The 21,718-nt window shown below is 46.5% G+C and overlaps 1 protein-coding gene across 2 annotated transcripts in view; it reads right to left on the bottom strand.

The window, feature by feature from the left end:
- Positions 1–21,718, bottom strand: part of MATN2 (matrilin 2) — a 136,252-nt gene that overhangs the window by 8,930 nt on the left and 105,604 nt on the right. For both annotated transcript variants that reach the window (XM_055303433.1, XM_055303434.1), the window contains exons 10-14: positions 21,557–21,679; positions 9,601–9,723; positions 8,259–8,381; positions 5,952–6,074; positions 2,155–2,568 (exon numbers count right to left, since the gene is read on the bottom strand). In XM_055303433.1, the coding sequence (XP_055159408.1) occupies positions 2,155–2,568; positions 5,952–6,074; positions 8,259–8,381; positions 9,601–9,723; positions 21,557–21,679 (906 nt within the window). The remainder of the gene's footprint in view (positions 1–2,154; positions 2,569–5,951; positions 6,075–8,258; positions 8,382–9,600; positions 9,724–21,556; positions 21,680–21,718) is intronic.

Genomic DNA, 21,718 nt, shown 5'->3' with positions numbered 1-21,718 from the left:
ATTGAGTCCATTTCTTCTAGATTGCCTAATGTATTGGCGTAGAGCTGTTCATAATATGTTTTTAAAATCGTTTGTATTCCAATAGCTTTTCTAAACAACAGAAGTCATTAGACTCACTTCCTCCCTATATGCCTTGCTTGAAACTAAAACACAGTAAGAACTTAAATTCACTCCCATTTTCAACATTTCTTAGGACTGATATCTTGTTCTGGCTAATTCATAGGCTGAATTAAAACACACACACACACACACACACACACACACAACCACACACAAATGGCTCCTTAAGCCAAGGGGCAAGAGTTATGCCTTGCTGTAAGTCTATGTTGGATCAATAGGCAAGTTCAACATATTTGGGAGCCCAGTGACTTGATACAAACTTCCTAAAAAGGATAACTACTATTTTATCTTTTGAAAAAAAATATTAGCGAGGCATAGGAGTAATTAAATTCATCCAGAGGATTTCACTTTAGTAAATTTTGTTGATTTTAGAACCAAATAAATAACAGTTTTTCGTACGATCTGCCCTTGGGTGATTGGTGGGGATCTGAGTAGGCAAAAGAGTAAGGTAGGCTGATCTCAATGAGACACATAAAAGGGATAACCATGGTCTTTGGAGACAAGATATTTCCCTCAGTATACTTTAAAAATGCAGGCTGGAACCTGAGTTCTCAAGTTAGGAAAGCAGAGGAACAGGGTCTGAGCAGCCAGCTTTACAGTCCATTCAGAAGGTTCACAAGAGGACACTTTTCATGGCTACTATTCTATTGGGCTAGAGAAAAAGAAGTCAGTGTGAGGTACACAATACCAATAAAATAGCTGCCTTCACAGAGAGTGTCAGTGTGCGCCAGCCTTTCTGTGAGGAGGAATGGACTTCACTGTCCTTGTTCATCTACTCAGCAAGTATTAGTCACAGTTACTATGTGCCAGGCCTGGTCTAGGTACTGGGTGCATCACTTCTGAGACGAAGCCCTGTCGGTACACCGTTCCCCTCCTTATAGGACTCGCTAGAGCAATGTGCCCTCCACAATTCTTGAAAAGCAGGTTTCAAGCAAACTGCTTTAAAACCTCAAATTTTCTCATTTCCCCAAGAAATCCAGTCACTTTGCCTTACTCTAGCTCTACCAGCTACCCTAACTTTTGGGTTTCTTCCACCACCCCCCCCTTTTTAAAGATTTTATTTATGTATTCATGAGAGACAGAGAGAGAGAGAGGCAGACACACAGGCAGAGGGAGAAGCAGGCTCCCTGCGGAGAGCCGGATGCGGGACTCGATTGGGGTCTCCCGGATCACGCCCTGGGCTGCAGGCAGACGCTCCTCCGCTGAGCCCCCCCGGGCGCCCCTGGGTTTCCTTTTCTGAGGTCCACTTTCCTCTGTCACACTTTACATCTATGCACAACTAAAGTAACTGCCAGGTCCCCCCTCCACCACGATACAGGAGTCAGGAAAACTCGAAGAGGCTTTGCTTTCTGGAGGAAGAACCTAGTCGTAATTTCTTCCAACGTTTTCATTTTCTCAGAAGCTAGCCTTGGCCTTGGCCTTGGCCTTGGCCTCCTACAAGCACCAGGGTATTCGCTACCGCAAGGCTGTTGTGCTTTCCGAGTGTTCACCCGAGGCGCTCGTTTAAGAAAGAAAAAGCGATCCGGAAAGGCCCCTCGGAGCAGGAGTCTCCCTGTGCCGACCTCCTCGGGGCATCCGAAAGCGAGCAGGCGGGGGTCGCGAGCGGCGCTGCTAGGGCCCTGCGCCCGGGCCGAGAGCGGCCAGGCCCCGGCGGGCGTGGGCGTGGGGGCGTGGGGGCGTGGGGGCGTGGGCGTGGGGGCGGGGGCGGGGGGGCGCGGGGGCGGGGGGCGCGGGGGCGTGGGCGCGGGGGGCGTGGGGGCGGGGGCGTGGGGGCGCGGGGGCGGGGGGCGCGGGGCGGGGGGCGCAGGGGCGGGGGCGGGGGCTGCTGGCGAGGCGCGGGCGCTGGCCGGGGCCGACGGCGCGGCGGGAGGACTCACGGCCGCGCCCGGGATGCCCGGGGTCGGGGTTGGGGTCGGGGTGGGGGGGGGGGTGCTCCGCAGGCAGCCGCTCCCCAGCTCAGACCCCGCGCGGCGCCCGACCGCCTGGACCCTCGGAGCGTCTCAGGAACCCGCGCCGCCCGCCCGCCCCTCTTACCGCCGGCCCGGGCCCTGCGGGCCCACGCGGAGACGTCGTCCTGAGCCCGGCCGTCCGTGAACACGATGGCCACTCTGGACACCCCGGGGGACACAGGCCTGGCCCCTTCCACTGGGTCAAAACTTCTCTCAAGCATGTGTTTCAGGGCCAGCCCCGTCATGGAGCCCTTGCCCATGTACTTCATGTGGGCCACGGCTTTCTTCATGTCTCTGGCCGAGCTGAAGTCTCCCAGGGCGAACTCCGTGCGGACCTGCGTAGAATACTGCAGCAGCCCCACGCGGGCGGCTTTGGGGGAGACCGCCAAGGAATCTATGATGCCCGCGACGAACTGCTTGACAGTCTCGAAATTCTCTTCCCCGAGGCTCTTGGACCCATCGATCACAAAGACCAGGTCGAGCGGGCCTTCAGTGCACCCTCAGGAAGGAAAAGAAAGTTGAGATGGTTACGTGATCAAGACGCAGGCAGAGTACCAGAAGAGCAGGCTCCCGCTGGAGGCGCAGCCACCCCGGAGAAGCACCTTCCTTTAGGTGATACACAGGACTCCGTAAGGGGTGGGGACAGTCACAAGCCACAGTAATTTTCACATTTGCCTTTCTCAGTGGCTTGTTCGATTGATAAAAATAGCATTTTTCACAAACAAAATCACCCACCAGAGGTAGAAAGTGTCAGGGAAACTAGGTCCACGCTGTACTCTGTGTCACTGACAGCCAAGTCTGGGAGGGACTGTGTGTAGAGTACACTGTAGGGTCTGCCAGCACCCACAAGATTCCTGCAGCTCTACTCCGGGAGGGTGACATTACCCCGGTGCTGGCATTCTGACCCAGAGCAGAGAAGGAAATTCTTAAATCAGCTCAGTTGTCATCTCTCCCAGAGAGCATTCCTAGTAACGCCGATTGGATTAGTTATGCTCTGTACTCCTAGCAACTACGAATTTATTCAACAAAAATTTGCTTCTTGAGTACCTACTTCACACAAGGCAGCGGGCACAGTGGGATTGCAATAGTGACCAAGGCAAAATCCCTGACATGAAGTTGCTTCCAGTCCAGTGTAGTCGGTACAGTACTCCACATGGCACACTGACTGCCTGATTACGTGTCACCCTCTCTGGTCTGCCAGTTCCTCCTCAGCAAGTTCCATGTCTTATTCACTTCTGTATCCCCATTCCTGACACACAACAGTTGTTCAATAAATGCTTCTTGACAGAATAAATGAAGGAGGTGGTGGTGTTTGGGTAGCATACCTGTAACTACCCTATCAACTCATTGAAGCTTAGAAATGAATCATCACTGTGAATTCTTTATCTGTATGGAAGCTCTTCAGGCAACTCAAATGGTCGAAAGGAAAGCTCTATGCGAATATTTAAGCAATCCGGAAATCTGGGTATGGACAGACTTTTTGTTATTTAGAGCTGCATAAAAAAATGTACAGATCCCAAATGAATGATCTCACTTCAAACGATCTACAGTATGTACTGTAACATTGTCTTTCACATATCAAGCAGTTGTCTAATATTTGGAAGTCGAGCACAACAATATAAGCAAGTAAGGATGCACAAAAGCAAAATTATTTCTGTGTGTGGCCTCCAAATAATATGCTAGTGTGTGTGTGTGTGTGTGTGTGTGTGTGGTTAGGGGGTTGAATTCTTCTCTTTTCTCGTTAAGTGCTTATCCCTGTTATTCAATTTATTGACCATTTATTAGTGAAAGAAGAAAAGGCCAATTCAGGGCTTCATTTACATTCACAGCCTATTCTTGAATCAGCAACAACAACAAAAGACCCTCAGGCGGCCTGCACATGGCTCTCCAGCAGATTGTAGAAATACTGGAATAATTTTCCAGCAGCAGGTCTCTTTTGTCGTCTTCCCCACACACTCTTTTCTTACAGAACAAAATCAGTACTTGCAGCCTCTATGCATCAAAAGACACAAAAGGCTTCTCCAGGAAGTAAGAATGCTGGATAAAGAGGAAGAACATAAGGGCAAGAAGTCCCAGATTTGCGCTCTCTGATCCAAGAAGAATGATGGCTCCTTGGTTGGCTACTTGTTTGCAGGAGGGTCGCTACAATCATATTTGAGCATTTTCCTTTCATAGTTAAGGAGATTGCAATGGAGCAGTGATTTGCCTTCAGAATTTAATTTTCAGAGTTTCAGAATTCCAGGGTTGGACAAGACCTTAAAGATCTTTAAAGACAAGACCAGTACAGCCCTCTTGTTGCTTACATCTTTATGATAGCCCTACCCAGTAACCATTCAGCCTGGATCTGAACACCTCTCATGATGGAGAGATCACCTCGCCATTAACGCCCCACCTCTGGACATCTCTGCTGTGGATGATTACAATAGCTATTATTTTTTGAGCAGTTAGTATGTGCCAGCATTGGGCTAAGCACCTTTAAATACATGATCTTTATTACTCATGGTGATTCTGTGAAGCATTATTCTTCATTTTTTTTTAATTTTTTTTTTAATTTATGATAGTCACACAGAGAGAGAGAGAGAGGCAGAGACACAGGCAGAGGGAGAAGCAGGCCCCATGCACCGGGAGCCCGACGTGGGATTCGATCCTGGGTCTGGATCTGGATCGCGCCCTGGGCCAAAGGCAGGCGCCAAACCGCTGCGCCACCCAGGGATCCCTATTCTTCATATTATATATATTTTTTATTGGAGTTTATTCCTCATATTATAGATGAAGAAACTGAGACTCAGAAAAGTTAAATAATTTGTCTAAGGTCACACAGGTAGTAGGAATAGGGGTTGAAGCCCAGGTCTGTCTGACCCAAAGTTCATGATCTTAACGAACTAATCACGCAGCTTCCCTGACAGTGTCTTTGTCCTCATGCTGAGCTATAGCTTCTGACCACTGTTCTTTCTTTCCCTGTGGGTGTCATATAAGTCACAAAAGAAGTAACTGTCACTTTGGTATTGGAATGATTCCTCAAGTCTTTTTCTACAAAGATCCCCAGTTTCTTCCTTTATTTTTCACTTGACGTAGTACTGAGCTTCCTAAGTACAGGTACTAAGTATAATCTGCCTCCTAAATCTTGCTTGTCCTTACCTTTTTTTAAAAATTTTTTTTCTAAAAAATAATGCATTCACATGGAACAGAATTTAAACATTACAAAAGGACATATGCATATGTATGTATGTGTGTGCATTTCTATTTATCTAATACAAATAGAAGTGGAACTGCCTTTAAAATATTACCAAACTGCTCTCTAATGGTTGTACTGATTCAGACACACAGTGTGATAAGTTTATAGCTGCCATTACGATATACCTTTGTCAACACGAGGAGTCATCAACCTTTTTGATCTGATAATAGGTTTTAAAAAAAGACATCAGTTTTAATCTTTCACTATGCATTTTCTTTTAAAAAAATGGTTTGTATGTTTCATGTCATGTTTAGAAAGGTCTTCTCTACTCTGATCTCACAAAATAATTTTCCTTTTTTTTCATGATACTTTAGAGGGCTTTTTTTTTAATGTTTAAACTTAGATCTATCTTTCTCTTTCTTTTTATCTTCCTCTTCATTTTAGCCCAGAATGTAATTCCCCAGCACAGAGCAGAGGACAAATCTTACATCTCTCATCTAGGTATGCTCATTCAGCCTCAGATCACTCCAGCCTTTTGGCTGATAGCAAATTTACTGTCAATTAAAACCAAAAGTTTTTCCATAGGTGCCTCAGTTAAGCTCCATTATGGGAGAAGCAGAGGTGAAGGATTTGTTTCCTGAAAATATTCCAAAGAGCAATTGCTCCCAAACCAAATTAAAGCAGAAAGTCAAGTTCAGATCACTTACTCTTGCACCGTCTTCCATCCTCAGCTAGAACAAATCCCTCTGAGCATTTGCAGATGTAGGAGTTGCCATGATTAACACAAATGTGTTCACAGCCGTGGTAGGTCGATTTGCAGACATCCTTCCCTGAGGGAAATGTAGGGAGTTGAGCAACCTCATCCATGCAGGAATGAGCTAGACTGAATGGTCACATCAGGTCAAGATCACAGAAGTAATCCATTTTTATAAAAACCATTCCTGTTTAAACTTCCTCTATAATATGCCCTTTTTTCATTCTAATACTCAGGATAGGGCGTGGGAAGGGAGAAGCTCTTCTCAGAAAGCCCCAGCCCCCACAGGTCTGAAGCCCCACCCCACAGGGTGATTGGGCATCCTGTATTTCTTATTAATTTTTAGAATTATTTAATGTTGCTTTGGGTTTTGACTTTCCCAAACTACTGATTTTTTCCCCATAGACATCCCAAACACTATAGTTTTAATTAATGAACGTTTCTCATGTGTGAGGTACTTTAAATGCTTCAGAGTAGTTACAGCCCTCTAATCTTCACAACATTCTGTAAGAAGACAAAAGCAGGAATAATTATACCCAGTGTATACATGAAGAAACTCAAAACATGTCACAGAGTCACCTGAGGTCTTGCAGCAAGTTGATGGCACAGCTGAGACACGTGTTTCCCATGTGCTCCTCCTCCATCACATGAAAGCCTATAGCTCTTCTCTGTCATTAGCCCCCAAGAAGGAGGAGTTTCCTATAAAGTTGGCATTGGTAACTACAGATCTCCCTAGAAGTGGGAATGGTGATATTTGATATAGTGATCAAATTCCAGAAGTGGATGTTGGGCGTGGTATACAACAGCCCAATTTACTAAGCAAAGAATATGTTGCATGAATAAATGGTGCATGTGTGTACACTTGCATTCATAGAAATAAAATCATCAACGGCTTGGGCAGAGACAATGGGCAGAACTGCAGAAATGGTCTCCACAGAGAGAACACTGCAGTGTGAAGGCAAAACAGGATGGTGTGGGGAGACCTGCAAAGTCAGGCCAGGGTCCTGTTGGCATCCCGGGAGTCCACTCGTTCAAGGTAGGAGCCCCTCTTCCCAGTGGAGGAATGAGGACAGTGAGCTCCTCTTAACCTGGCTTTGTTGACATGCAGGAGGTCCCAAGTTACCTCAAAGGAGTCTGCGAGGAAATTCCCCCAAATCAACTTCAGAAGCTAGTGAATTGATTTTGCCTAAACTAAAATAGACCCGTCCTGCCCACTGGAGCAGAGTGCCACTAAAGCAAGGAGACAGTTTCAAACCCCCACCTCATAGGGACTAGCAGATCCGAATCTCACAGTGGAGAAAAATCCTTGCCCTGTGCTCTTCTAGCGACCACTTCACCAAGCTCATGTGTGCTCTCTCTCTCTCTCTGTCTCGCTCTCTTTTTCTGTGCTGTGATAGTTCACTTTATATGTCACCTTGCCCAGGCTATTGTGCCCATCAAACACCAGTCTAGATACTGCTGTGAAAGTATTTTTTCAGATGAGATGAACATTTCAATCATTAGACTTTGAGTACACTCCATAGAATCGGCTTCCTCCAATCAGTTGAAGACCTTCTGAGAAAGAAGACTGAAGCCCCCACCACCACCTGAGGAAGAAGGAATTCTGCTTACAGACTACTTTTGGAAAGGAGCTGCACCAGCTTTTCCTGGGTCTCCAGCCTGCTGGCCTGCCCTGCAGATAGTGGATTTTCTCTCTCTCTCTCTCCATCCCTGTCTATAGGCACACACACCTACATCCTCTCGGTTCTATTTCTCTAGGTAAACTGATTAATATACCTTCTAAGTACTCTCAGAATCTGTTCTGAGTGACCTATAGAAGCAAATGATAGAGAAAATGGATAAATAAAACCCACAGAAAAAGCCCTTAGTCCCCTTCCCTTATTTCTAAGGTCTTGTGAGAAGCAAAAGCGCTGTAATTATCCTGTGATCCTCATGATAATTGCTGGCAGAGATTCTAAGTCTGTCCAATGATTAGCCAGGCTCTGTGGGAGGCTGTGGGCATCCACACAGTAGTCATGGAAGGGCCAGCAACTGGAAGAAATGGAGATCACAAAGAGCCTGACAACTCAGGACCCTGACTGAGAAAGTCCTGAAAAACTATCTCCTATAAGGATCGATAGCAAACACTCTCAGAGCACCTATGGCAGGAACTTGTAACTGTAACATTGCTCATAAGGGAAGATTTTAAATATTAAATGAAGTTATATAATTTTCCAGTCCAGCAGACAGAAGAGTTCATCTCTACCTGGAGACCACTTACTTCTGCAGCGCTTCCCATCTTCAGCAAGCCGGAATCCTTCCCGGCACTTGCAGATGTATGACTCATCACTGTTCACACAAATATGCTCACAGCCATGGTTTACTGATTGGCAGACACCTTTCCCTGAGGGCAGGGGAGCAAGTTAACACAATTTTACCAACATAAAATTTCCCCGGGCTTCACCTTGGAAGATCCATCCATCTCAGCCACCAGGTGCTCCAGGCCCCCTTTTGCTCAGTGATCCATGGGAGCAAAGTAAAAATTAAGGATGAATTTCAACGGCTCTAATTTAGGTTAACTCTTCAAACTTCCTCATTATCATCTGCAGCACCACTAACCAGCACCTACTTCAATATCTCATTAAATGCAATCAGTCATTGGCTTTCTGTAGATTCAGTTTCTAATAGCAAAAGGAACATTACTGGTATGATATGGTTACTTAGAAGATTAAAACTCAGTTTAGATTAGTGGTACTGAAATTTAATTTTGGCTTTGTCCCTGACACATGGCTTTGGAGAATCACTTAATCTCTTGGAGCTTTACCTTTCCTATCTGTCTGGAAAATGAGAGCAATAATTCCAATTACCTATCTCTTCTTCAAACATGTCAAATATGAGTTGTTCTTTGCAAAGTGCTTTGAGAAACTGAGGGAAAGATGACCGATAAGGATGAAAACCATTTGCTCAGGGTTATATACTTCCCTTTGATTAAACAGATGCATCTTGGCCCTATCTAAGAGGCTTTGCTTTCTGAAACAGAAGAATGGACTCATCATACAGTGGTCTCTTTGAGAGATTTGTGCTACCTGCAACAACAGAGGCTCAGAGAAGTGAAACAACTTGCCCAACTAATAAATGGCAGGACTAGAAGCTGCTAGATCTTGTTTCTTGCCACAGGGCATAAATGAGCAACTTCTCTTGTAGTTCTAAGCACTATGTTTTTTTCATTGTCCATTTCTTTGCTTGTTTGTGTTTTCTTTCAACAGAGTTTATTTTTTAGAACAGTTTTAGATTTACAGAAAGATGGAGGAGATAGCGCAGAGTTCCTAAAACAACAAAACCAGTTTCCACTAGTATTAGCAACTTATATTAGTGTGATACATTTGTTACAATCAATGGACCAATATTGATACATTAACACCAACTAACATCCAAGGTTTATTTACATTTCCTTAGTTTTTAACCTGATGTCATTTTTCTGATGTCATCCAGGATCCCACATTATACTGAATCATCGTGGGGCATTGGCTTTTGAGAGTAGCTGATTTAAACAGAGATCAGGATAGTAGAATTTATGCAAAAATCAGACACAGTAATGTGAGACAACTCCAGTAAAAACTTACTTCTGCAGGTTTTCCCATCTTCACGGAGTATATACCCTTCAAAGCACTGGCACACAAAAGAGTCTCCGCTGCTTACACATGAATGTTCACAGCCATGGTCCCCCACAGCACAGGAGTCCAATTCTGGGAATCCAATTGGAATTAATAAAACAGAAGGAAATGGTTCATACATCAGTGACTTAATTTCATCTGTTTTTTTTAGTGACTTACTCAATCTTAAAAGACATTTTAGATACCTTAAAGCAGTAAAAGCAGTGTCTTATCCTACAATGCACATTTCAAAACAGAAAATATGTCTATGAGCAAAAATTCTTCATAAAGAGTACATAAAATAAAATCATTTCCATAGGGAAAATGAACAAAAGACATGAAAGATAATTTATAAGAGAGACAGATGGCCTATAAATATTAAAAAATAAGTTACTCTTTATTGGCTATAATCTAGCTGTAATATCAACTTCTCCACCTACCTACTTATGTATGTATGTATGTATGTATGTATGTATGTGTCACACTTAGGTAATCTGTTCTCCATTTATTTATCCAGTTGTCAACTATTTCATGTGTTCCTACTCTGAGTCAGGTACTCTTCTAGGCTCTGGGGATTTAACAATGAGTAAGACAGTTTTGCTTTTGTGAAGCTTACATTGGGCAGCAGGTGAGGGAGAGAGGAAGGGGGAAGACAAACAATGAATATATATATATATCAGATGCAAAAGGTGCTGTGAAGCAAAGCAGGATAGGGGAGAGATGATGTTCCCTGGGCTGGGGAGGGCATGTTCTGTTACATGCTGCAGGAAGATATGGTGCCACTGAGCAGAGCCCTGAAAAGATGAGTGAATGTGTGGTATTTGGTTAGAACAGCACTCTCAGCAAAGAACAGCATTTGCAAATCACAGAGGTAGGAGTGTGTGTGGCACGTTTCAGGAAAGGCCAAGAGCCAGGCATGACCCAGGCCATCTGAGCCCAGCAGGGGATGATGTCAGTGAGGCCCACAGGGGAGACCATCTGGGATTCACAGGCAGCAGTGGAATCTGAATGAGAAAGGGTCACTGGAGGGTCTTGAGAAGTGGGTGGCATGAACCGTCTTTGTTGTAAAAGGCATACACGATGTGGGTGAGGAGGGAGAATGGAGGCCACCCCGGCCAGCATGGTGACACATGGTCACACTGTTGGCTGTATGCTGAAGGTAGAGCCCACAAGCTTTGCTGATGGCTTGATACGAAGAGGCCATCCTCATATGGATATGAGAGAAGAGTCACGGATGACGGAGGCTGTAGAGTAAAAAGAATGGCTTTGCCATCCACAGGGCCGGGGCAGCTTCTGTTTGTGAATCTGAGAAAACCAAGCTGATATTTTAAAAGCCTGATACTGAGCACAATGTGGGAAATGACTTCTTATAAGAATGATACACAATTCTGGGAGTCAACTCAATCATTTCAGATTGAGAAGAATCTTACAATGGATAGCCATTGAAGTCATAAGATAAAGGCTCTCAAGTCCATAATCACTGGTATAATCAAGCACGGACCATACACTTATTTTTAAGGCATTTTTGCAGTACTCCTCATTGGAGGGGAGTCCTGAGAACCACCTGTGGGGTAGTGGAGGCAGCTGTTCTTAGTCTCACTTACCAACCAGGAGACTAAGGTTTGGGAAGATTAATGGCTTGCCAAGATCAATTGCTAATATGTGATAGCACTAGACTCAAAATGTAATCTTCTGATAATAAATCCCATGTTTTCCCTAACTACATAGCATTGCTATATCATAAAGTAATCTTTCAAACATGAAGGGAATTTTGCCTGTCTTCTTTTGGGCAGAAGTGCTGCCAAAATCTTTGAACAATGGGAAAACATCATGTTAACCAAAATTATAACTGCAGAAGAGAGTCAAAGCAGAGTTGGACTGTGTTGTTTGCTCTGAACATGACTTACTTCTCTGGGCACAATCTAGACTCATTATTAATGCACAACATTCCCTAGCGGCTTGGGGGTAGTTCTTCACGTAGTGTTGAGTGGAAATACAAGTGAGTGATCCACAATACACACAGCTGGCTGGCTGTGGAGGTGAGCATTTTTTTCCTGTGAATTTATATTAAGAATACTCCATTTTCCAACATAATAAAACAGCAATAACTCTTTCAGGCCAGCCTTGTGAAGCCATAATCCAGACAGATACCTGTCTCCGCTAACACCCCAGCACACCCCTTCTTTCTGGAGTTTCTCCCCATGCCCTGTCCTGTCTTCTTGGCTCCATGTCAGGCTTTCATCGTGAAGAGTAGCTGAGTCTTTCCATACGGCCCCTGAGCCATGGTGGTCTGCATCTGCACGGAGCAGATGGGGGCGGCCTTCCTTTATCTGAGCCCAAAGCCACTGTCCACGTCACCCTTGGCCACAGACCATCACAGGAGCTCCCAGCTCAGTTTCTGAGCTCTCCTCAGTGTTCACATTAGCAGCTGTTTGAAATCTTATTGGGTGCATGCTTTTAAAGCACATGGCAAGTTTGGATTTTTAACCTTTTTCCTCCTTGTCCCCTCAAAGCAGCTAATTGGTGGAGACTAGAGCAGTGGGAATTCTCCACCTCACATGAGCATTAGACTTTTTTAAAAGGCAGAACAGGCACATGATTCAAAATTCAAAAATATTAAAGGGCATACTCCCCCTAAGGCGGGGTATCTGCCAAAGTTAGAAAATATACCTTTGACCTAGAAACTTCGCTTCTGGAATTCTCTTCTACAGATACCCTGGTACCATATGAGGGGATGTACTTTCAAGCTATTTATGGCAGCATTGTTTGTAATAATGAAAAGTGGGAAACAATCCAAATGTCCAGCAATAAGGGAGTTAAGCAGCTGTAAAAAGAATGAGAATGTGTTCTATGTAATGATATAAAATCTCCAAAAATATCATTGAGTGAAGGGGAAAAAGTAGCACAGAATGGGGTATATATAGTACACCATTTTTGTGTGTGTGGGTAAGAAAATGGAGGAAATAAACATGTATATTTATATTTGATTTTCTTCACATAAAGAAACATGAAGGATAAAGAATAAACTAGTGAATATAGTGTATTATTTGTCTGTTGCTGTGTAACAAGTTACCCCCAAACCTAGCCACTTAAAACAATATTTACTGTCTCACATAGTTTCTGGGGGTCTGGAATCCAGGAGTGGCTTAGCTGAGTAGTTCTAACTCAGGAACTCTCAAGACCTGCACTGAAGATGTGGGCTGGAGCGACAGGAGGGGCTTCCGAGCTCACTCACATCTTTATTGGCAAGCCTCACTCTGTTCCTCACTGGCGATTAGTGGGAGGAGGCTTAGGTTCCTCAGCATGTGGGTATCTCCACAGGGCAGCTTATAACATGGCTTCTCTGAGAGCAAATGATCCAAGAAATGAGAAAGAGCACTCGAGATGGCAGCCACAATCTCCTTTATAATTTAATTTGAAAAGTGACAGACCATGGTTCACACAGACCAACAGCAAAGGAGAGGACCACACAAGTGTTTGAATACCAGCAGATGGGATCACTGGTGGCCACCTTGGAGGCCAGCTCCACGCTCTGCTGATAGGAAGGGAGGTGGGGAATGGGATGGGAGGGCAAAAGGGGGAGTAAAGCTTCTCAATGTGTCTTTTCATACTGCTTCGATTCTTAGACCATTTAACCCTTTACTTATTCTTTTTCTTTTCTTTTCTTTTCTTTTTTTTTTTGAGAGAGAGAGAGAGAGATTGAGGGAGAGCATGTGCACACAGTATGAGGAGGGGCAGAGGGAAGGGGAAAGAGAGAATCTGAAGCAGGCTCCACACCCAGTGCAGAGCCCAACTAGGCTCAGTTTCACGATGCTGAGATCATGACCTGAGCTGAAATCAAGAGTCAGACAATTAACCGACAGAGCCATCTTGGTGCCCCAGCCCACTACCTATTCTAAAAATATGTTAAAATTTAAATAAAAATTCTTATGGAGAACAAAAGATTTAGAATGAAACATTTGCCTCTCTCTCACCTTTGACTCTCTACATCCTTACTTTTAAACCTGCACCATCATTTTAGTCAGTGTTTTATTGGATGGGCATTTAGGTGGTGCCTAGTGTTCTAATATTATAAATGTTATTGTAATGGACACAATGTAAAGGCATATCTGAAGATAAATATCCAGGAGCAGAAATGCCTAGTTAAAAGGTATGAACATTTAACAGCTGATAAATATTTCCAAGTTGTCCTTTAATGAAGTCATATCAGTGTAAGACAGTCTCGGCTTCAGGGGGTATAGAATGCTGCCTGGGTGTCTGGATGTTTTAAAAGCCCCACAGGTGGGGCACCTGGGTGGCTCTGTCAGTTAAGCATCAGTCTTCCACTCAGGTCATGATCCTGGAGTCCTGGGATCAAGCCTATAGTTGGGCTCCCTGCTCAGAGGAAAGTCTGCTTCTCCCTGTCCCTCTGCCGTTGCTCTTTCTCTCTCTAATGAATAAATAAAATCTTAAAAAAAAAAAGCCCACAGTTGATTCCAATATAAACTACCAGGGGTGAGACACTGGTGGTGGACACAGACCTTACGTTCAGAGACCTTCTCATGTGTCTAGATTACTCTGCACCTTTACCATCAAGAACCAAACACCACTGTCTTTCTTTTGAGCTGTTGCATCATCTACTGATTTCCACACTCTCTTTTACCCCCTCCAGTCCATTCCCTTCCCTCGTCCTAAGTCCTCTTTCCAAAATGCAAGTATTTTCACATCACTCCCTTGCTCTGCTTTAGGTCCTGAAAAAGACCCAGAATCCCCCCAGCCTCTCCTGGCCCACTCTCACATCCTTCCACTGCTAGGCACTGTCTTGCAGTGAGCCCCTCAGCACCAAGCCAGGAGTCCTCCCACCATCATGGTCTGCACAGCCATTCCCCTGCCTCTCTTTCCTCCCTATCCACCTCCCATTTCCTGAGGTCTTCCCAGGCCTCCCCACATGGGGCCTCAAAGCAGTAGGCATCGGCCCCTCTGGTAATAGCACCCTGTCACTGAACAGGAAGTCACGTGGTAGTCTGGGTCTTCACCTGTGTCCTCCCTGGACTGTGCTCATGCGCGCTCTGATCAGGAGACCACACATTCACTGTGCCTGCCCTTCCCTCCTGCAGCTCCCAGTGCCCCCTGTAATGCCTGGTGAGTAAAAGGAAACATTTTCTCAGTTTCTTACTCTGAAAATTAAGGGTAACCAGACCCTCCTCCCAGGCGTTGTGTGCAGAGGTTTTATTTTTTTTATTTTATTAAAGATTTTATTGAGGGATCACCTGAGTGGCTTGGTCAGTTAAGCATCTGACTCTACCTCAGCTCAGGTCTTGATCTCAAGGTCATGAGTTCAAGGCCCTCATTGGGCTCTATACTGGGTATGAAGCCTAATCAAAAAAATTTTTTTTATTTTTAAGTAATCTCTAATACCCAGTGTGGGACTTCAGCTCATGACCCCAAGATCAAGAGTCATATGCTCTACCAACTGAGCCAGTCTGGTGCCCCTAAGATATTTTTATTTTATTATTTTATTAAAGATTTTATATTTATCTTTATACCTAACATGGGGCTTGAAGTCATGACCCCATGATCAACAGCTGCATGTGATATGCAGGGATACCACGTGGCTCAGTTGGTTGATCATCTGACCTCAGCTCAGGTCATGATCATGAGGTCCTGGGATTGAGTCCTTCATCAGGCTCCATGCTCAGCAGGGAGTCTGCTTGTCCATCTGCCCCTACTGCAGCTCTCTCTCAAATAAATAAATAAAATCTTAAAAAAAAAAAGTTGCATGTGCAGATGTGGAGGGTGGATGCTGGGTGGTCCTCACTCTCCCCCACACCAGGCTTGCAGAGTGCACACTTCACATTTGCTCAGCAAAATGTCCAGTTTCTGCATGTCATGGACATTCTGGGTCACTCATAGTTTAAGGAGCCACATGTGGTAAATTAGAAAATGCCTAAAATATACTGTAGTCAACTTCCTGACTACAGGTTCTAGCTGCTTCCCATTCAACCAAGTCAGCTTCTGCTAACTTGGAGTCAGCTTCTGCCCAGAGTCAGATACTCCCCTATAGGACAGTACCTCATTGTTTTCACTAACAGTTAAAGGGAGCCACCACCCCTGACTCACAGTCATGGGGTGCCTTCAGCCCAGGGAGAATGGTGGGAACCCTAGCAAGGAGTTCATTCATTCAAGTGTTTCTGAAGCACTTGCTCTTTGCTAGGCACTATTCTCGCCTTCGGGCTGGAAGGGACCTGGGAGATTTATTGGTCCAACCCTTTATTTTAGACCTGAGGAAAGGATGGACAGAGAGGGGAAGTGACTTTCCCAATGTCTCTTAATCTGCAGAGGTGAATTGTGTCAGCTCTGCTGGGGGCCAAGTTCTGATTAGACCACAAATCCACCAGGTTTGTGATTCCTGGTCCAGTGGCACATGTGGTGGTCGTCCCAACTCAGCAGTCTACTCAGGCTGGAAGATTCTCAGAAGACAAAATAAAATAGTTTTCTCAAGGGAGGCCAGGCCTGCAAACGGTTTCATGTAACTCTAACGGCTGGTGGTGATCTGTCCTGCCTGCCCCTCCAGGTCCAGGGCTCACCTGTTGTCCTCTGGCATTCGGTACTCAACACCCAGCACACTCCAGTTCCTTCAGTTCACTCACTGTAACTGGGCTTCCTTCTGCACACTGCTTCCTGTGCCTAGGAAGCTCCTCCTCCTTTGTCTTAGGCTGTTCTGGCTGCTCTAACAAAACACCACAAACTGGGTGGCTTGTCAACAGCAGAGATTCATAGCTCTCAGTTCTGGAGGCTGGAAGTCTGAGATCAGGGTGCCAGCATGGTTGGGCTGTCGATTTCTTCCTGATTCTTCACGTGGTAGAAGGGACTGGGGCCTCCGTGGGATCTCTTATTAAGGCACTAATCCCATTCATGAGAACCCCATACTCATGACCTAATCACCCCAGAGCCCCACCTTCTAATGTCATCTTTGGAAGTCAGGATTTCAACCTATGAATTTGGGAGGAGACAAACATTCAGACCATAATTCCCTCCATCTCTGGCTAGCTCATGCTTTAATCTCCAGATGTCAGATCAACTATCTCATTCCCCGGAAACTCTCTAGACTGTCTGAGGGTCCCCCTCACGTCTTTATTCACGTCTCCTGTGGCACCTCTTCTCCCCAGATCACATGAAAGTTTTTTAATAGCTTTCTTCCCTGAGAAACTTTGAAATCTTTCAGGGCAGAAACTGAACTGGCATCAGCCTCAGGGAGACCCAGTGCCCAGTGCACTACAGGTGCAGGCTAAATACCTGCGAAGAATAAAAACAAATGGACCAAGAGCTCAAGGTAGTCCCCAGACTCAAATCCAGAGATGAGAGTGAGGACAAACTACTGGTAACCACCACTTAAGTGAAATGGATGAGAGGATGTATGAAAATCTCAGGACATGGCAAGAAAACATGTTCCCTCTAAGAGAAGAATCCTCTTCCTTCCATCCTTAGGGAGGCAGGTCCACGCACCTCAGTAAAGCCCCGTCATGAACAGGACCTACAACATGTGATCAGGGTGATTACAGGTTTCAGGACACAGCACAGGTTTTTAGGCCTCTCAGTGGGCAGCCTCACATGCTGGTGGGGACAGTGCCCTCACATCTGGATTCTACATCCAGTGAGTCACATCCACCCGTGGCACAGCCGTTGCAGGATCATGTGTTCCATGGACTTGCACCTCTGTGGTGATGGCAGATGGGCATCCTGTGTTTGTGGCTCCACATAGGAGGATGTTAAAACCAAATCAACCCCAGAGGGAAAAGCTGCGGTAGTCTGCCAAGAGGGGAATGAGGGCCGATGGAGAGGATTAACCATTTTTGGGTGTTTCTTATAATAAAACTAGAAACAGCCAATCAGTTGCTAACTCTCTAATGGTTTTTGCTCAGACAAACCAAAACCTATCTAAGCTGAGACATGCTTTTAGAGGGTATCTCACTCTGGGCAAGAGGTCCTGAATCAGGGGACTGGGTTCTGGTCCTGCCTCTGCCCCTGACCCTCAGGGCCAGCCTGGAGACACCAGTTTCCTTCTTGTGCTTGTTTTCCACAAAAGAGATGAAAGATCTCGAGGCTTCCTTCTGTTCCTATAATGTGAATATACAGAGGGTGAAGGTGGTCTTCTCCCCTCACTCCCTGCTATGGACTGAATTATGGCCTCCTCTCCCTACAAGATTCATACTTGGGAGCCCTACCTCTCAGTGTGGTATTTGGAGGTGGGGTCCTTGGGAGGTCATTAAGTTTAGATGAGGTAGGGACCCCATGATGGGATTTGTGTCCTTGGAGCTTATTCTTACCACAGCCTCACCCCCCCCCCACCCCCCAACTGCCATGTGAAGGCACAGCAAGAAGGCAGCCATCTGCAAGCCAAGAAGAGGGTTCTCCTCAGGACATGACCATGCTGGCACCTTGATCTTGGACTTCCAGCTTCTCCAACTATAAGAAAATAAACTGCTGTTGTTTAAGCCACCCAACCCATGGTATTTCGTTATAGCAGCCTGAGTAGATTACAACACTCCATTTGCCTTGCTCAGGGCTGCTTTCTGCCTTTCAAAGTCAAGCTAGGGGAGAGGGGGTGCCAACAGGCCTCCACAGACTCGCCTGTGGTGGCTGGACTAGGATTTCCAGGGCTCTGTGGCTTGTGGCCCAGATCCCTGTCAGCACCTTCCCCTTGCCAGAGTCTGACAGCAGCCTTTGGGGCTCATGAGTCTGACCTCTCCCAGGGTGGCCCATCTCTAGGGCTCCTCCAACAGAAACAGGCCCAGCCCTCGGAGGTAGGTCTTCAGGCGGCAAGACAAGCTGCTACCCCAGCCTTCTCCTCAATCCAGGGCAGTCTCACGGGGGGAGGTAAGACCCCAGCAAGAGTACCTTTGGGGTCAATGGCAATTTACAAGTTCCCAAAGCACTTCAACTTTTGTCTTTCCCTGTGCCACTTGGCAACCCTGAGAGAGAGGCAGAAATAATCATTCCAAGTTGGCAGTTAAGCAATCAGATCCAGAAAGAGTCAATTCTCTTACCCAAGGTGGAAACAAGATTTAACCCAGTGTTTGGGTTCTTAGTTCAGTATTTTTCCCACTCTGCCACATTATTTCTCAGATCTGTGCAAAGAGTACCAACTACAGGGTGAGAGGGCAGGAGAGGGGCTCCCAGTGGGCTGGCAGCAGGAAGTTCTCTGTGGGGAATGTTGTCTACAGGCTGGGTTTGCAGGAGCAAGGCTGAGAAGGGAAGGCTGTGCTAAGTGGAGAAAGGACAGGCTGCAGGTACAGTGGCTGCTCAAAGAACCACAGGTCTCACCCTCTTGACGATCTGGAACACGTGGGGTGGGGCTCAAAAGGTGGAGGAAGGGGTCCTCTGACATTGCCAAATTGAGAAATGCAACAGGACATTTATTTTGGGAGATAGGGGAGAGCCACCAAAGGTTGATGAGCAGGCAATGCAGCCCGTGCCAGGCGCCGTAGGATAAAAAGACATGTGGTCTCTGACCATTCACTGTCTCACTCAATGAACTTTGGTGAGCATCTCCTATGGGCCAGGCCTGGGGGAACTCAGGCTCCAAACAAGACGCAGCCTCCATAGGAGCTGGCAGACCAGTGGGCGGTGCACTCCATGCACATCCAGCCTGTGGGGTCTTTACTGATGTTGGGACACCATTGCAAAAGGTCTACCTCAGGGAAATCACCAGGAGCTAGAGAGGGGAGGAGGCCTCTCAGCTTCAGCTCATGGAAGAGACTACCCCCTGCCACTCCCTACCTCAGCCCCTAGTCCGTGCATCAACCGCCCAATGCATGGAAGGCTTCAAGGAGGAATCTACGATCACAGCTTCCCGGCCAATGACAAGAAGGGAGGATGGGCTTCACCCCAGAGGCTGGAGAGCCCAGGGTGCCTGCAGGTGTGTGGAGGTAACAATGCTCACTTAGTTCCAGGGCACTAGGAACCTGGTCTGCTCTCTATGCTTCAGAGAACCTTCTGGAAAGTGACTGAAGTATTATTCACAGTATCTACTACCAAGGCTCTAAAGGGAGGCTGCCTTTCTGAAGGATGAAAGATACTCTTACAAACTGAGCTGGCTTGGCTGGCCCCTAGCAGGGGCTCTCACCCCGCTACTGCCCAGCCGGCTTTTCCAAAAGGTTGGAGTCATGTTGTCCGGCTCTTTGTCATCTGGCATAGAGCTGGGAAACATAGCCCCCAGTTAGCCATGGCCACACGGAAAACAAAGCCCATTATTACTGGACAGAGCAGAGAGACTGAATCACCCCAGGGCAGACAGACAGCCTTTAATTTGGGGAACAATTCAACGCCTATGTATTATTAGCCAGCGGGTAAAATCAGTCTCTTAGGTGATACAATTCCCAGAGGATAGGTTATACTTATCCTATGTGATCATCTCAGAAGTTTTCATATAGTCACAGCCATATATAAATATGTACACATCAAAATTCACTTCTGATGGCATTGCACTTTAAACGGGGAGATGTGCAACATTAAAAAGCATCAGTGGCATGACTCATATGGACCTGAGGGCCGTGTGATGGTAAGGAAAAGGAAGAGCGTTTGTTGGGAAAGGCTGTGAGAATTTCTTGGAAGTCCCGCAGCCGGCTTATAGTCTGCTCTTGAGGATTGCAGTAAGGGGGGAGGACAAAAGAAGGTCATGAATATCTAAGATGATGGAAAATTAAAGCAAACTAATAAAAAGCCACACGTCTGGCTCTGGCATCAGTCACATGTAGATGCAACTCCAGGCGCCCGGCCTTGTCCTAGGCCCAGTGCGGTCATCCTCCGGGGGTGTGCCCAGCAGGGGGAGGGGCAGGGACAAGGGCAGGAGCAGGGGCAAGGGCAGGGGCATGGGCAGGGGCGGTGGGTGGCCGGGAGCGGCCAGAGGTGGAGAAGCCATTTGCCAAGCCTCTGGAATCCATCTGGGACAAGGAAGACATTCTTGTCCATTTGTAGACATTATGGTCTGCAAAGAGGGGCCCACCCAGCTGTGCATCAGCTCACCCGGTGTCCATGGATAGCATTCAAAGGTGGATAATTTAGGTTGTGGCCACGATTTTATCAGTAGTCAGGGCGGTTAGCCTCAGAACCAGAAAGACCAGCAGGATGAAGAAGGAAAATTATAGTCTTTTCCCTCCATTTCTGACTCCTTCTGTCAAAACGACTATTTTTAAAGTATTTACTTTAGTCCACTGAGATTGCAGAGCAGAAACACAACATTCTTGAGGAGAAAGGGAGCTAGAGGGGCCTTTTTTTTTTTTTTTTGGTTTTGTTTTTAATGAATGGACCCAGGAGTTGGGGCCAGCTGCAAGGATATACATACCCAGGGAGCATCACTGCCAACCTCTCCATCTGCGGCCAGATCATGAGGCAAAGAGGGGAGGGGGATGGAAGGCTTCTCAGAAGCCTCCTCCTTTCCCAAGACTGACTTTGGACTCCCATAGACCAGAGCTTGAACCCATCCCTTTAACAAGGGTGACCTCAGGCTCCTTACTTAATCTGAACTGCAGTTTCACCACAAATTGGGGAGCCCAGAGTACTGCTAGAACTCGAGGTTGCATGCACTTGGCACAGTACTGGCAAGAAGTCAGCACCCACAAACTGGTCTGCATTGTGTTATTGGGCATCGCAGGCTGGCTACCCCGTTCCGCCAGGGTAGGGGTAGGGAAGAGAAAGGCAAGAAATAAGGCTCTGTCCAGCTTCCACATGAGCCCAAGGCACACTACAGAAAAAGGAAAACGCTGTCCGGGGGAGTAGAGGAAGGAAGCTGCGGGGCAGGGGAAGGGCACCGGGGCTCAAGAGTGGGTATCAAAGAGGCCTCCTTGATGCGCACTCACACAGGCCCAGGGAACCCCGCCTGCGGGCATCCTCCACCCGCACACGGCCCCTGTCGAGTCCTGCTTGTCGCTGCACCCGGAACACTCACTGGCACAGGTCTTCCCGTCACTGCGGAGCACGTATCCCTCAGGACACCGACAAACAAAGGATCGGTCAGTGTTGACGCAGGAGTATTCGCAACCATGGTTGCTCAGCAAGCAATAATCCGCCCCTGCGAAACCAGGCAGCCAGGAGACTTGGTCAGTAAGCC

This window comes from Nyctereutes procyonoides, unplaced genomic scaffold (assembly GCF_905146905.1).
Source record: "Nyctereutes procyonoides isolate TBG_1078 unplaced genomic scaffold, NYPRO_anot_genome, whole genome shotgun sequence".
In the NCBI taxonomy this organism is placed as follows: Eukaryota; Metazoa; Chordata; class Mammalia; order Carnivora; family Canidae; genus Nyctereutes; species Nyctereutes procyonoides.
This window is presented reverse-complemented; position numbering and strand designations above follow the sequence as displayed.